The 15,042-nt window shown below is 39.6% G+C and overlaps 2 protein-coding genes across 3 annotated transcripts in view; one reads left to right on the plus strand and one right to left on the minus strand.

Moving 5' to 3' along the window:
- Positions 1-15,042, minus strand: part of LOC112557344 (protein quiver-like) — a 40,674-nt gene that overhangs the window by 2,827 nt on the left and 22,805 nt on the right. The window contains exon 3 of the mRNA XM_025227143.1: positions 685-831. Coding sequence (XP_025082928.1) covers positions 685-831 — 147 coding nt within the window. The remainder of the gene's footprint in view (positions 1-684; positions 832-15,042) is intronic.
- On the plus strand, positions 3,432-8,361 carry LOC112557343. Of its 2 annotated transcripts, none has more exons than XM_025227142.1 (4): positions 3,432-5,629; positions 5,964-6,160; positions 6,812-7,252; positions 7,598-8,361. In XM_025227142.1, exons 1-4 carry the CDS (start codon positions 5,505-5,507, stop codon positions 7,672-7,674), a joined length of 840 nt encoding a protein of 279 aa, XP_025082927.1. In that variant the 5' UTR covers positions 3,432-5,504; the 3' UTR covers positions 7,675-8,361. The 2 variants fall into 2 exon arrangements, with proteins under 2 accessions (XP_025082927.1, XP_025082926.1); XM_025227141.1 differs by having other exon boundaries at positions 6,812-7,248.

Raw genomic sequence — 15,042 nt, forward strand, 5'->3', positions numbered from 1 at the left:
AGATTGTATTGTTTATCTCCGGTAAAGTTTATCAGCTGATAATAAACTGCTCGAGTTAAATGTTGACTGTGTTTCTATCTTTGTGTTTGTTTTTTTTTAAATTGCGACTTAATTTAGATGTTTTGCACACTCAGCAAAATTCGATTTCAAGAGGAGGAGGAAAAGGAAGAGAGGGGGACAGGAAGAAAAAGTAAATAATTAAGAGGAGAAAAGAGAAGAATAGGCGGGAAAAGAGGAAAGGAAGAAGACGAAAAGGAGAAAATTAAAATAGAAAGACGAGTAAGATGGCTAAGAGTAGAAAGAGACAGAAGAAGAAATGGAGAAGAAGAAAACAATACTAAAAAGAAGGAAACGATAGGTACGATAAAGAAAGAAGGATTAAGGAGAAGAAAGAGGAGGGTAAAGGAAGACGTACGAAGGAGAAATAAAAACGAGGAAGCAGGAGAAATAAAGAGGAAGACCAGACCACCCACCGATCCTCTAATCAAATCTAATATTTTGAAATGCATAGTTTTAAGCACTTCCGATATTTGCTTTTTAACGAAAGGTTGCTCTTGCGATGAAAATACAAACAATCCAGTGCCTTTGTTCCCTTCTGTACGCAAACAATCAAATGACATTGTCGTGGTGACCCATAAACACAAAGCTTGTTTGTGTGTGAGACTCGGAGGCAGGCTGACTTACCGGAGTCGAGTCGTACTACCCACTTGGCACAGAAGTCCTGACAGCTCACCACTGTTAGTTCAGGATGCGTGTGGTTGAATGGATCGCCGCAGTAATGGTCCTCTAGGTTGGAGGAGGTCTTACAGTTGTAACAATTAAACGTGTTGGCTGGAAACAGAAATAAATACCATCTGCATGATGTTGACAGAGAAAATAGAGAAAAATGCAATGCGGGTAGTTTTACTATAACAAAAACCGCTTAATTTATTTTATTTAAACCATGTGTCAGCAAGCCTTATGTGCATTGCAAAAGATTAATTTATGAATTTCACTCATCGACTGATAGGTTTAAATTCGCCTCACCGATTTCGAGAAATATCTCATGGTACACCTAAAATCACTGACTCGGCATAATAGAAACTTAAAATAAAACTATTAAAATAAATGTAATACTTGCGTACATCTCACTTCTTTAGATACAAATCAAAATATGTACATTAAGCATATCTTTGCGCAATTAATCTGTGTGGCAGCTGTACATCCCTTAGGTTGACACATAACTTGCCTTTTGTTTGTAATCATTCCCAGACTCATTTTATGTTTACCTTATTTAATGCTCTCACCCAGATCACCCAGAATAAAAGAGTGTTTCTTTATCACAAGAACAAGATTGTAGATAATTAGTAACCAAAGATGGCAAACAGTTTCGATTTCTATATTGTCTTAACAAGTACATCATTAATTATTAAGTGCGTAACGGCTGATAGGTCCAAGAGAAAACAGTGAATCTCATTAAAGAATATAAATCTACCCCTACTGCTAGTACTGCAACGTTTCTCCTTTTTCTACATCACTTTGGTTATGTTATTGAGGTTCACATTTTGGTTACATTATTGTGATTCACACTTTTGATTATATTATTGTGGTTCATGTGATGGCTAGGGTGAGATTTGCTCTTGGTGCTGCTTACTGTCCCTCCGATTCACCGAGGCTTCTTCCCTGGTTATCAACTGGCGACGTCTACAGTGATGACCAGCATTTTGTGCTCTTGGGGACCAGAAAAAAAAAGAAAAAAAAATTGATGTGGAAATCTCTACCTGTCGGAATGCCCCCGACATCAAAAGCAGCAATCCACTCCTCTTCGTGTGAAATCAGCCAGCATGAAAAAAAACAAACAAACCAACCGCGAGGCCTGTGACGCATGACGCAGGAAAAAACAATCATCAAACGAGCCCCAGTAGTCACAGCAACAAGAGGCGTTTACCAGCAAGTGTGGGATGCGTTTACAACGAGATTCCAGCCAATCCGACAAGATGGATGGATGAAGCGAGCCCCGGATGCTCTACTCACGTCAACATAAACAACTACAACTCGACGTTTGCACACCGGTGTCAGCAGGCGGATAAAAAGACCAGAGCCTTGATAAAAACCCAAGACCTCCCTATTGGAAACAGCCCTCGGTCTTGATAAAACCTTCCGTCCTCGCTATTGGAAACTGCCCAGGTGTTGGATCACCCGATGTTCCAGAATGAAACCACATTTTGTTCACAGAAAACGCGACATCGATTGTGGCGCAGAAAAAAAAAAATGTTAGCAGAAGCAATGAACTGAGCTCACTCAAGTGAAAACTTTTATGGAGATTTTTCAGAGAGAATCATGGCTCCGACAACATCATGTGGAATTTATGACCCTAAAGCCAGTATCGTGGAGAGGTGACTTATTTTCACGCCAAGAAGCGAGAGAGCGGAAACTCCTTGACCTCTTTCTCAGGTCACATGTAAATAAAAAGACGCTACAATATCAGAAACCTGAAGATTCGTCAAGACAAACAAAACTGGGAAATACAAAAGTCCTGCAAACTGAACTAGATAAAGGCTTTGTCAACACGAGAATTCAAGTTTTTGTTTTCAGAAGAGCGCCGGCAGGCTAAACTGGATCGTTTAAAATCGACCTGACAACGGAGTTGCTAGTTTTTCCTGACCACACTCAGCAATTAAGGATTGTCAAGTAATTAATATGTGCTTGCACGAACATTGTTGGCATTTATCCTTCGCCATGTTTGCTGACGAATTGACCAAAGGGACTGTTCCCAACGCTTGTGCTCTTGGGTGTAATTTGTAGGGACGTGGATCCTAGAGATACGACATCATTTTGAGTTGTGGTTACTGTTTGTCTTTGTTTAGCACACAAACAGAATTTTTATAAAGTCAATGTAACCAAATATCCTGCATCATAGAAGACGTAGCATTTCTTTTTAGTGTGTGTGTGTGAGAGAGATTCTGCTGGCTCAGACTCCGTATCCCAGACATGGCAGGGAGAAACAATTTCAGGTCCAGAACAAGAGCAAGTCTTTGAAGTTGCTAAAACCCAGGTCTCACTGATTACAATTGACAATCCCGTGGTTGTAAGTTAATGCTGTCTAATGTATTTATCATGTTGCTCAACTATCACTCAATGAGTTTAAAAAAGAGTTAAAGGGTCGACACAAACCAGTCATGTCGACATGACCGGAGAAAATGCATCAGCACTATTTTTTATCGCGGTACAACAAATAAAAGCGTAGCCTTTTGAATTTTGGTTATGAATATTGTTTATAATAATAACACTGTACTGTTTAATCAATCCTTTATAACATCATGTGGATAATGTAGATATTTTCATTTAAAACGTTATTAGACATATAGATATAGAAGTACGCATGCACGAGCATCATTGAATAGTTCCTTGAATTGTTCTGAATTCATAAAGTACGCAAACATTGTTTCTACATCTACCTTGACGAGTGTGCAATAGAAGACCATCAGCATTTGTCGCAGAATTTGTTGTTGAGGAATGGTCTAGCAATGATGCTTTCGATACATTTCTATGGTATGTTAAAACTTTAACATTCTGTCGCCATTCGTTGTTTATTTAACTTATGTCACCACTGGACTCCGGAATCATGTGCAGGGCTTTAAAAGGTCGATGTAAATCTGAGGGGACTGTTTCCATAACAGGAGCAGTGTTGACTGGAGATAATACCAGCAAAGATAACACGCATCTTTCGTTTTAATAGTAGCATTACCAGATGTATTCTCTCTTGATATAGTTGACAATATCTTGCAGATTATATTATTATACACTACACATACTATTGCGCCAGCAGTAGCTATATCTATAATATAACATACTATAAACAACCTGTCTGAAAGCCACCCACCAAGCCATCTGATCTTCGAGAAAAAGTTGAATGACGTCGGGACACAAAAGCTAGTCCAGAGTGGCAAAGAGAAGTTATCTTGGATGGAAGAACTCTGGGACAGTTGCACAGTTCGGCAAGTGTGAACATCAATAGGAGCTGAATGATTTCCCTTCAAGGTATTTCACACATTTGTTCCACCACGTTCGCTCGACAAGCACGCACAGAAACAGCGGGTGTATCCGGGTATGGGAACACTTGTACGGGTAGCTCTCTTGATCTGCCACCTCACCGTGGCTCACACAGGTGAGTAAAGTGGTGGTTGTGTAATTCAGAAGTTAACGAATTTTGTATCTAAAAATCTAGTGCTTTACTATTTTCAGTATTATTTTGCGCAGAAGCCCATATATTTAGTGATATCATTAAAGTGGCATCGACTTTTTAGGTGAAACATTTTTGTTTTGGATTAAGGCAATTCTTTCCTGTGTTTTTTTTCTTTTTTTTTTTTTGTGTGTGTGTCTTACTCAATTTTTTTTCATTTCTCCAAAGCTTGCTCAATGTTGTATTTCATTTAAATTTTTTTTTTGTTTTCTTACTCCCATTGTGTTGTCATTTTAGTTTAAAAATAAACATCAAAACTATGGAGGACATGTTTTCACTTAGTTTTCTTAATTTGTTTTTGATTCTAACCATATTCTGGAGAGACAATCGGCATAACAGACTGCTATAGGGACGCCATTGTTTGCAGAAAGCAAATTCTCTTGAAATTTTTGGAGCTTAGGTGTTGCTTGTTTATTTGTTTACGCTTTACGATTGGTTTGAAACAGACACTAAGCAGCAGCGGAAGTTTCTCTGTATGTACAGCACCACTGTCAATGTCCATTCTCTCGAGTAGTACAGTCATGTACATTCAACTACCCAAACTTCAGGACCAGTGGTCACTGGCAAGCATGTAGTTTTGTTCACATCATAAATGCTAACACGTGTGTGTTTGCTTAATCGACAGATGAAAAACAAATTTAAGTAGCAGCGGCGGCTAACAAGAGTAAATAGATCATTGACAGATAAACCATCACGAACTGTATTGGATTTCAGTTTGTTTTATTTGAAAAACTTGAGTTAGCTTAATCGTTCTCTCATTAATTTCTTATTGAGTAGTGTTACATCCTTTTTGTATATGTTCTTCATGTTTGCATATTAAATAAGATTTAAATGAATATTTTTCGGGTTTGTTTTTTTTTTTTTTTTTTTTTTTTTTTTTTTTTTTGATTGGCATTGCCCAGGCTTCTCTATCTTTTTAGCGGTCCATCTTTGCTTTGAATAAACATGTTTACTTTTATAGTGCTATTATATACTTTTAATCCCAAATTTGTAATAGAGAATTGAAAAGTATAAAACTTAGGTCCTTAGTAAAGTCCATTTTCCGACAACCGCTTTATTCTGACGTTAGTAAATTGATGTCCTAAAATCAATATTTATTCAAACAAATCGTTTTTGCTGAGGAATTGTTTTCTTAGCCAGTTAGTAAGACATTTGCATTGTTTCGATTCTTCTAGAAACGTGCAGCTATGAAGTTTCTCTTCCTGCGATATATTCATATCAGGAAGTACCACTGCCTTCAGTGAATGTAAGCAACAGCCTCGTTCTGGAAGTGAAGGCGTGTATGGATGCTCACCTGGCCATCAGCAATAGTCTTGACCTCAGTAAGGACATGTTTGAGTTCGTGTTTGGAGCAGGGTCTAACACGATCTGTTCTATACGAAGCTGCAGACAATTCTGCCAGATTACGTGAGTAGAATTCATTCAGGCAACAGAAAAATGCGGGAAAGAGGGAATGAAGGAGGGAGTAACAACCGCAAAACTTGAAGAATGGAAAAAAAAAGATAAGTAGGGGAGATCACGAGATCAAAGGGCTTGTTCGAGTAAAGTCGCGTTTAAAGAAAGTTTTAACCGTTTCACTATTTTCACTATTTTCGGAATAAAAGTAATTATTTGCTGCATCTCATTTTACCCATTGTCTTCTATTTCCCTACCTGTAAGTTATCACCAGCATGGGTGCAGTGATCACAACCGTTGTGGTAAACAAAAGAATGTTATTGATGTTATTTAAAATCTGTTGTAGAAAAACGTTTGACAGGACTCTGTCATGTAATGAGTTTCGGAAAGTCTGGATCGCATGGGGACCGCCAGGGGTCAGGCTAGGGGTCGGAGGTAAGGCAGACAACAACACCCTCCTGACAACAACATGCGGGGCCTCTCTAACTGTTCACCACGTCTGGATCAGCATGTACGAAACGACAAGCGGCGACTGGAGAGTTGGTAAGGAACATTTTCACAATGAATCGTCTCTATGGACCCCAGGTATCGGGCTTCCTTTGCATACCTCTAGTCCAGAGATCGGTAATAGACATAGACTAAACGCAAAACGCAGGCAAAAGAGTATCTCCTGACCTCAGGGGTTTGCACTTGCTACGATTACAGCATCTCTCCTACCAGCATTGCTCTTGGTCCATGACGATTCCCAAACTATTATTTTATATGTCCATTATGCAAAGATGACAATAATTTTACAATAGAAACATATTACAATACATCAGGAGGATCGACCCTATCGTTTACATTTACCATGCATTATAATTAAGAAAATAATTAAAATAAATAATTAAAAATAGTTCTGAACACGTCTGACTCGTAATATTTTTACTGTTCATTTGAAATTGTACTGTGGTACTATCACAAAACTGCGTGGAATGACTTGCCTTTAATTATCTATTGTGTGTCAGGCAAAAATGTATTATAATAACTCTGCATTCTTCACCCTCATGTATATTTTAGAATTCAGTTTTCGACCTATGAAACGTTGAGGCCGATGGGAGTGCCACTTTGTACAGACTTGGGTCGCTTGCAGAGATTTTGAGGACGTTCGTCCAATTAAGCTTAATGCAAATTTAGTCTTCTGCTCATTTGCAGATTGCACGTACAATGAAACATCCGCTTCAACAAAATCAGATCTGGCAAAGTCAACGGCGACACCAACACCTACAGCACAAAATACGACTCAGTCTAGTATGCAGGAAACAACAACTTCAGCAGCTTCCAGCCCTTCGCCCAATACTTCCAGATATTTCTGCGAGCAGGTCAGACAATCGTCCATCGAGATGACAGCAGAGAAAATCGTGAAGGAGCTGAGGCTCAAAGAACAGACGTCAGCCAGACGTCGTCAGCTGGAGACCACCAGCGACCACAGAGCATCAGCACAGTTGATGGGGCTGACAGCTGTGGCAGTGCTCGTGACAGTTGCTTTGGCAGTCATCATCCCTGATCTCATCGCCCTGTTCGTCTGGACGACCGTGAAGTTACAAATGGTCAAGAAACAAGGACTCAAGACCTCTCGCCTCTCACCGGAAGTGAGTAAGTAGTGTTTCAAGTGGCGTGAGGTCATCAGCGTATCGCATCGTCAAACCGTTATACTCGTAGTTGTGTCTTCGTAACAGAACTCTCTTCTGGGATTAGTAGTGCAGACTGCAAATGTAGAATCGCTTACTACAAGCAATTTACTCAAAGCACGATATGGAAGATTTCAGTCCGTAATGTATGATCTCTAGAACAATATTTGTCTAGATGAGAATGTTTAAATTCCAAATATACAGCCGTTATGCGATGTGCCTTTTGTTCTCGAAACGTGAACCCTATACATAAAATTGTTTGAAGATAAGGATGATCACCTTTAACGATTTTTTTTTTTTTGTCTAACAGTTCCCACGGAAATCGCTTTATCAGAATTCAGCGTTGTCGCTGGCAGTCATCCAGATTTTCCGAATGCTCATAGATGAAAGAGGAAAAGCCAGCCACTAGACCGGTAAAGAAAATGGAGAGAAATAATAAGAGCGAGCAAACGAGACAATTCCTGATCATTGTTACCGTCGAGATGTTTATCACTGAACAATAATGTCTTTTAACGATGGTCCATGGGAAGCAATCAAATTCCTTTTCAAGGAACAGCAATTTTTATTGTCTCCCTTGCATTCTCCAGCTTGGTGTGTTTGGCTTTAGTTGACTCTATGTACTCTTCCTTTCTCGTGTTTCTTTGTTAACATATATATATATACCTTCAAGTAATTTCACTATATATTTACTCGCACATAGTGTAGTGATGTTTTTATTTACCTTTGATTTTATTGCAACTTCTTCAACAGAATCAACCCTACATTCCAGTATTCAAACTTTCAAAAGCAAAAAAAAATTCAAAATACTTATCGAGTTTAATCAAATATATGGCTGTCGGTTGCTTGCTGGTGTTGCATATTTAGATTTTGCCCTTAAAAGCCCTCTGATGACTGGCAGACGTTTATCTTTATAATGTATGTAGCTTATAATTAGAATCTTATTTGATAATTGCTACCAACTTGTGACATCCGCTTGTAATCACACGGTCTATGTTCGTAAAATTGCATCATTTTCTTCTAATTTTTGATGGAAACTGTTTCGGTTGTAACAGATTTTGTTTTCAATCTCCGTGTCCTCCTGTCTTCTTCCCTCTCCCTATTCTGTTTGTAGATTGCAACAGTCCGCGCATGTTCGGTGGCTATAGAGTCTCCATACACTCGCACTTGATTGCAATGAGAGTGATTAACCAGCAAGAATGGTGCCACAAATGTTGTTCATTCTCCCTCCGGGATTAAGAGATAGATATTGCTGCTTTCTTAGCCCGTGAATCCGTGAATCTGGAATTTTCTTAGGTTTATTTTTAGCTGTGACGACAGACAAAACAGAGCTCTCGGTGTGGAGCACGGAATATCACTGTAGTTAGGGATCACGAAAAAGCAGAAATTCGATATTTATGCCAGTCATAAAACGCACTTAGGCATAACAAACTGCACAGCTCTCTCTCTCTCACACACATGCACACGCGCGCGCACACACACACACATACGGAGTGAGCGGCAGAGAAAAAAGAGCAAGAAAGTGTCAAGAGAGAATGTGTGTAATTAAGAACAAATTAAGAACACAGTACTAAAGGCTTGAAATCCGTACTGGAATTAAATGCATGAAGAGAAAGACAAAGCACAAAAAATATAATAAAAAATAGAGAAAAAAGATGAAGAAACAAAGATGTCGGGAACAACAGAAAAGCAGAGGAAAACTGGAAGTGAGCTGATAAAGAAGACAAGAAAATTACGGATGAACAGATAAAGTGAAATAACCGTGATTTTCGTACGAAGCAAGGGATGCACTGAAAGAGGAGAAATAATTGACAGGCAGCGACTGCAGGACCACTTTGAGTTGTAAGCATACCACATTTACAACTCTGTTAACAACACTGTGCATAAATACTCCATCCCCAGATGTCGGGCCAGCTTGAAATTGCCAGAAATGAAATCCTGCGGTTCTGGGATGTTTTTTCTCAAATGCCACAGTTCAAGTGCGTATTAGCATGAACGTTCCGACGACCATCATCATGGAAACCAGCTTTTTCCTCTTCGTACCAAGCGCATAGACGAAAGCACCAGCGCTGGAAGGACGGAAAGTAAGTGCTGGTAATAGGATAAGTAGTCTTTTCTTTTGACATCACAAGCGTTCTCCTGCTTTTTCCTCGACGAGGGCTAAGCAGAAACACTTGTCTTGAAGGTAGGGAGAAGCTGCTACGACAACAAACGTCGTTTGAACCTCGTATGTAGGCTTGTCCCGGCGACAAGAAGACGTCTTCAACATCGTGGTGCTAAAAATAGAACACCCACAGCATGCGTTAAGCCGAAGTTAAAACCGTATACCACATCTGTCTTGGATTGCGAGACACAAATGTCAAGGAACGACAAGCAACTTTGGAAACAGGGATATAAGGATTTTCTTTCCGTCGTTATTTGTTCTCGTTTTCCTTTTCTCTCTCTCTCTCTCGTCTCTTCAAAGGTCTACAGACGGATCTTAAATCAGGACAAACATCTTCTGTCAGAATTTTGCAATAGATAGTGCAGGTGTAGAAAAGTAAGTGAATGTCCCCAATAAAGCAAAAGATCGTTTGTCAAGGGTTGAGATCTTGTCTCGAGGACGCAGAGTTTCTTTCTTTGCATATGGCAACAGATTGACGGACCGCCATAATGCCTGCTCTCCTCTTTACTTGTCTTTCTTCTTCTTTCTTCTCTTCACTCTCGATCTCCCAAACGACAGAAACATGTCCTCTATGATTTACGCCTGTCGTTATTGAAGTTTTTTTTCTTATGCTCGTGTGTTTCATCTTTCAATAGGGTTAGGTGGGCAAGCAGATAAAGTATGCACACAATCCTCTCCTAATGAAGATTGAAGGGCCTTCCTAAGCAGCTCGAGAGAATGAGGGGATGAATGAGCATAATACCACGGTAACACGTGTTTAAAATATCTTTTACTGTAAACGTAGCTAAGAAAAGCTCTTTTTGATGACTTTATTGTACTCTATGTCTTCCAGTGACTCTTGAATGAGTCATCATGACCCAGCATGCTTTCTGTTTCTGTTCTGTTCAGAGCTGCCTGGGATCTCGAAGGAAAGTGCGTCCTTAGTCCCACACCCAAGTGCATGTTCATACACCTCTGTAATTCATAATGGCAAGCAGCCTCGTGCAAACTGTTGGCTGACCCACCACAATAACTCACGTAATGAAAAAGAATGTGCTCACGGTGCTCGTCAGAAAGCTCTCAGAAAACCAGAACATTGGCACACGAACAACTCTTTTTTTTTGGAACAGTTATAGTGAAAATGTTCATTAAAGGTTTGTAAAAAATACTTCCTCCACTTTAATATAGATTGCTTACATTTATCTTTGTCGTGCATCTGACTCATTTTTAAACAGTTACAGATGTAGACTGATTTAACATTGTTTACTTTTCCTGAAACATACATAATGGAAACCCCGTGTATTCCAGACGAATGAGAAATAAGAAACACTGAACTGCTAAAGAGTTAACCGTGTGGAACGTGCAGATGATGAAGTGGTTAATCGAGTTCCTGCGCATCCTGAACAATTGACTGACAGAGATAATGAGGGTTAAGCCGCATTCCGCAGCCTTGTTTTTGCTTCGTGGTGGCAGGCACAGCTATTCCAACACCAAGGGTCAGACTCATTAAATGTCCATTTTCATGTCGCTAAAGGTTTGGAAAAGTGGGATGGGAGGACAAGCTACTTAACACCCTCGCTCTTTCCGAGGCATCGCCCAGATGTGCACTTGGACATTCCGGAATTCATCGGAAGTCTTGAGGTCCAGCGTGGACGTCTGTTCGGGAGGGACATGGTACAGCTCATCAGGCCTGAGGTACAAAAGAGAGCAATGATTATGTACTTTGTAATCCATTACCTCCGTTGCAGAAACTACCGCCAAAACGAAGAGTTAATGGAAGTTCTGGCTAGAGACGCTATAAATATGTCCACCAGGTCGTCAAGAGTGAAAGAAAAACCAACTGAAAATCTGTTGTAAGCATTAACTGAAAGAAGACAAAGTGAAGCACTGCAGTCTTCAAAAAGCTACCGTTTTATGGGTGTGTGGAAACTGTTAGTAGACCATTTCCTATCTTTCTCGGTGGGATACAAATGTGTAAGACATTGTCTGTACTTCCTCTTGATCTTCTCTCTGTCTTACAAAAACTCACTAATGCGCTTTAGTACCTGACTGACTTCAGTGATTTGTTCTGTAAGAATAAGCCAGTGAGACTTGATGTTTGTTTTATTATTCTGTAGAGTTTGAAAAGTTTGCTTTCTGAAGAATTTTATTTCTTCATAGAAAGACAGAAACAGAATGGTTGCTATCGTGACAAGCTTGTTAAAGAATGAAAAAAGCGCAAATTATTTTAGGGGTGGGGTTTATTTTTTTTTTAACTTCGCTGATACAAAGTACAAGATAAGGTATCTGTATATTTTGTTTAAAAAAACTTGGCTGATACAAAGTACAAGATAAGCTATCTGAATCCAGTTAAAGCTCGCCTCAGTTCTCTGGAGAAAAGCCTACAAACATCACTGATAACAGATAGAAACATTTCGTTCTGAAGTAAGCAACCAGTGAGACAGCTGGACCCATACGTTTATTAGGCGTGTCTGTGGACAATCATTTTTGAGCTTGTAATCGCAGCTTTTATCAAGTAACGTGTCATTCATTTAGATGTCTGGAAGCAACATCTTCTAAGCTCAACCAAGTAACTGAAAAAGAACAAAAAAACTCTAACTTCTTAATAGCACTGCCTGCCCTGCATCTAAACATAATTATTTGTTCCGTTTGTAACATTGTAATGTCTATGGGAGTATGACACACCAAGGACAGTTAGCATTTTAGATGCAAAGAGTAGAATAACGCCCCCACCTCAAAGCCTCTCTACACACTAAGGAATGCAAATTGCCAGCAGGCCGGAGAGGAGGACGGAGGAAACATTAACCAGACGCTGCTCGCGCAGATGGCATCCATCATCCCATGGAGGGTGACACTGTGCCTCGGCGTGTATGTCATTACATAACTTCGTCCTTCTGTTTCTGTAATAGGGGGGAGGGATAAGCTGCTCCAGTGCATGTCTTACCAAGTATAGAGGTTTTTAATTCCTGTCTCTTGTTTTCTTTCGATTTCTTTTGCTCTATTTGGCTTCCCCTCTTTCCATTTTTTGTTTATCTTTTCGCTCATTGATTGCTCTTTTCCTTTCCCACTTATTTCTTTTCTTTATTATAAATCTTTCTTCTGTTATTCCTATTTTTCATTCTAGATTCCCTACCGTTTCCATTCGCTCATGAAACCTTCGATTTTATTTATCTTGCACCTTCCTGTACTTTGTAATTCTTTTCAAGATAACTTACTCCACCCATCCTCCCACATTAACTGCCTTCTCATCTTTATTACTATTTTACAGAGAAACAAATACTAGTAGAATGCCTCCATATATTTTTAAAATAAAAATAGTTCCTCATTTTATGAACAAATCGTTTCTTCTTTCTTCCTTTATTTGCCAGAAGGCCTCCCTTTCCCGCGTCGTTTACTTTTCTTAACTCTTTTTCTGCGATGCATATTTATATATAATACACATCTGTTTCAAGAAAATGTCTCACGCAGAACTCTCGCCACTTAAACAAATCACTAAATCAAATAAATCCGAAGGAAATCCCAGATTCATTGCAGAGAAAACCAATATTAATAAAATTCTGCATCATTCTTTCTGGACGGTCGAGCTAACACTCAAGATCCGATTATTTTCGTTCGCACAACGAAACTCCGTAAACAAAAGAATAAGTGATGGAAGTGCGCACCTGGATGTAATCGTTTCTCAGTCAACCTCCTAGAAACGCTGTTACTTGTACTTCTAGGTCAGAACTTATTTTTTGCGTTCTAGATCTTTCTCGAACGTCCCTATCCAAAGAGGAGAAGAAGTAGAACATGGCCATGGACAAGTCAATGGAGAAAGACGAATAACCTGGAGATTTGTCCGGCCTCCTGATTGAAAAAAAAAAGTCCACTTAAACGTAAAAAAGGAGAACAGCAGCGTTAAGCAAATGAACTCCTCGGAGCATCGTCCTACTTCAGTCAACACAGAAGCAAGCTAACGCTCATCCAAAATGACAACACCTTAGGGAGATCCCAGGGATCTTTCAGAGTTGTTAACGCTGTACGGCGCCTGCTCCTGTCTAGTACTAGCGTTCTCCTCCTGATTCTTAGGTGCACACCTCAAACTCAGGAGCATGCTGACTGCAACTCATCCTCCCCCCACCAAAAAAAAAAAAATCCATCAATAAATCTGAACTGATGGCGATAATGATGATAGATGGTGGACGATAGATGACGATGATGATACTCATGTATAAGGATGGTGGCAGTGGATGGATGACCGAGTGCGATAATGATAAGCTCTCTTAATCATAAAGACATTAATTGGTTAGCCCCTAGACAGTGTTATGTCACTGCTTGTTATCATCTATCATGCAACGCTGCTTGAGTGTGATTTCTTGCAGCCCTGTTCATAAAATACAAATAAAATTACGAATACATTCAGAATCAACAAATAAACAGCATAGAATCAGATATCGTAACTAAATTTAAAATAAACAAAATATATTTGCAAATGTAATAAATATAAGGAAGAAATTCGTGCTTTGAGTCCAGGATCCTTCCCGATGTATCATCATCACTTGCCAGCATCACTGCCAACTCCAGCGCCTTGGGGGCAGATAACCCCTGTTTGCTGAGTCCAGTAGTAACACCTAGTGTCTGCGCACGCAAAGTCAGATACCCTTAATTAAGTGGGGGACTCACCAACCCACCCGTCGATTTCCCCAAGCTAATTCATGCAAATCTGAGTGGTCTCGCGAGTTGTGTGCATGGCAAGTAGTTTCCATTGTCGAGAAAGTACAGAACACGACCATTACTGTTAAGTAAAAAACGAAGAACTGGTCCCACCAGGCGACCACCCACACTTTCTTTATCACAGTTTGTCAAAGAAAATGTCTGCAGTGAAAGTATTTGTGAAACATTGTCCATAAGGATTGTCAGGTGCAACATTGGGGGACAGGTAAAGTTTTACTAGGAGATCCTGAAAACGACTGTCATAACTCAATTTTTGAATATTCATTTATTAATGTTATTACTGAAAAGTTGTACCTTGGAATGCTTCATTCTCTTATTCTTCTTTCATCTAATTTTTGTCGTTTACACTCTTTCTTTTTGTCTGTCTTTCTGTTTTACTTTCCTTTATCTAACTCCTCTTTCTGTCTTCATTTCTCCTTTTCTTCTTGTTGTAACAAACGCTGCTGGATTCTGCTTTTAAGTGGAGACGATTGTCTGTGCTAATTATTCTTCCTTTACTTTCTTCAACCAACGTCCATGAGCTGAAATGTTATCCAGGTATTAACACTGTCTTTGGATTTTTGTTTGTTAGTTGGGGTAGCAAATGAAATAGCTACCATCACTTGCCAAATCCATAAACCTTTTTTTAGTTGGGTCTGGGAACATTAAGTTCTGGCACAGGAATGCGTGTGCTCTGATTCTGAAAGCGAGAATCAGACAAAATTGTCGGCTCCTCACACAAAGACGCACAATTCGCGACAGTCACGTACAGCCAGGCACACAATTCCCACATTTTGTTGCGAGTTTTACGAGTGTGAAGATAAGAGAAAGAATTACGTGGATCTTTCTGCATCCTGTAGTTTATTACTGGGGATAACTGAAGAGAAGGATTGAGCTGGGCTGCTGATGGAAAGAGATATAAT

Source organism: Pomacea canaliculata, linkage group LG2 (genome assembly GCF_003073045.1).
Source record: "Pomacea canaliculata isolate SZHN2017 linkage group LG2, ASM307304v1, whole genome shotgun sequence".
NCBI lineage: Eukaryota > Metazoa > Mollusca > Gastropoda > Architaenioglossa > Ampullariidae > Pomacea > Pomacea canaliculata.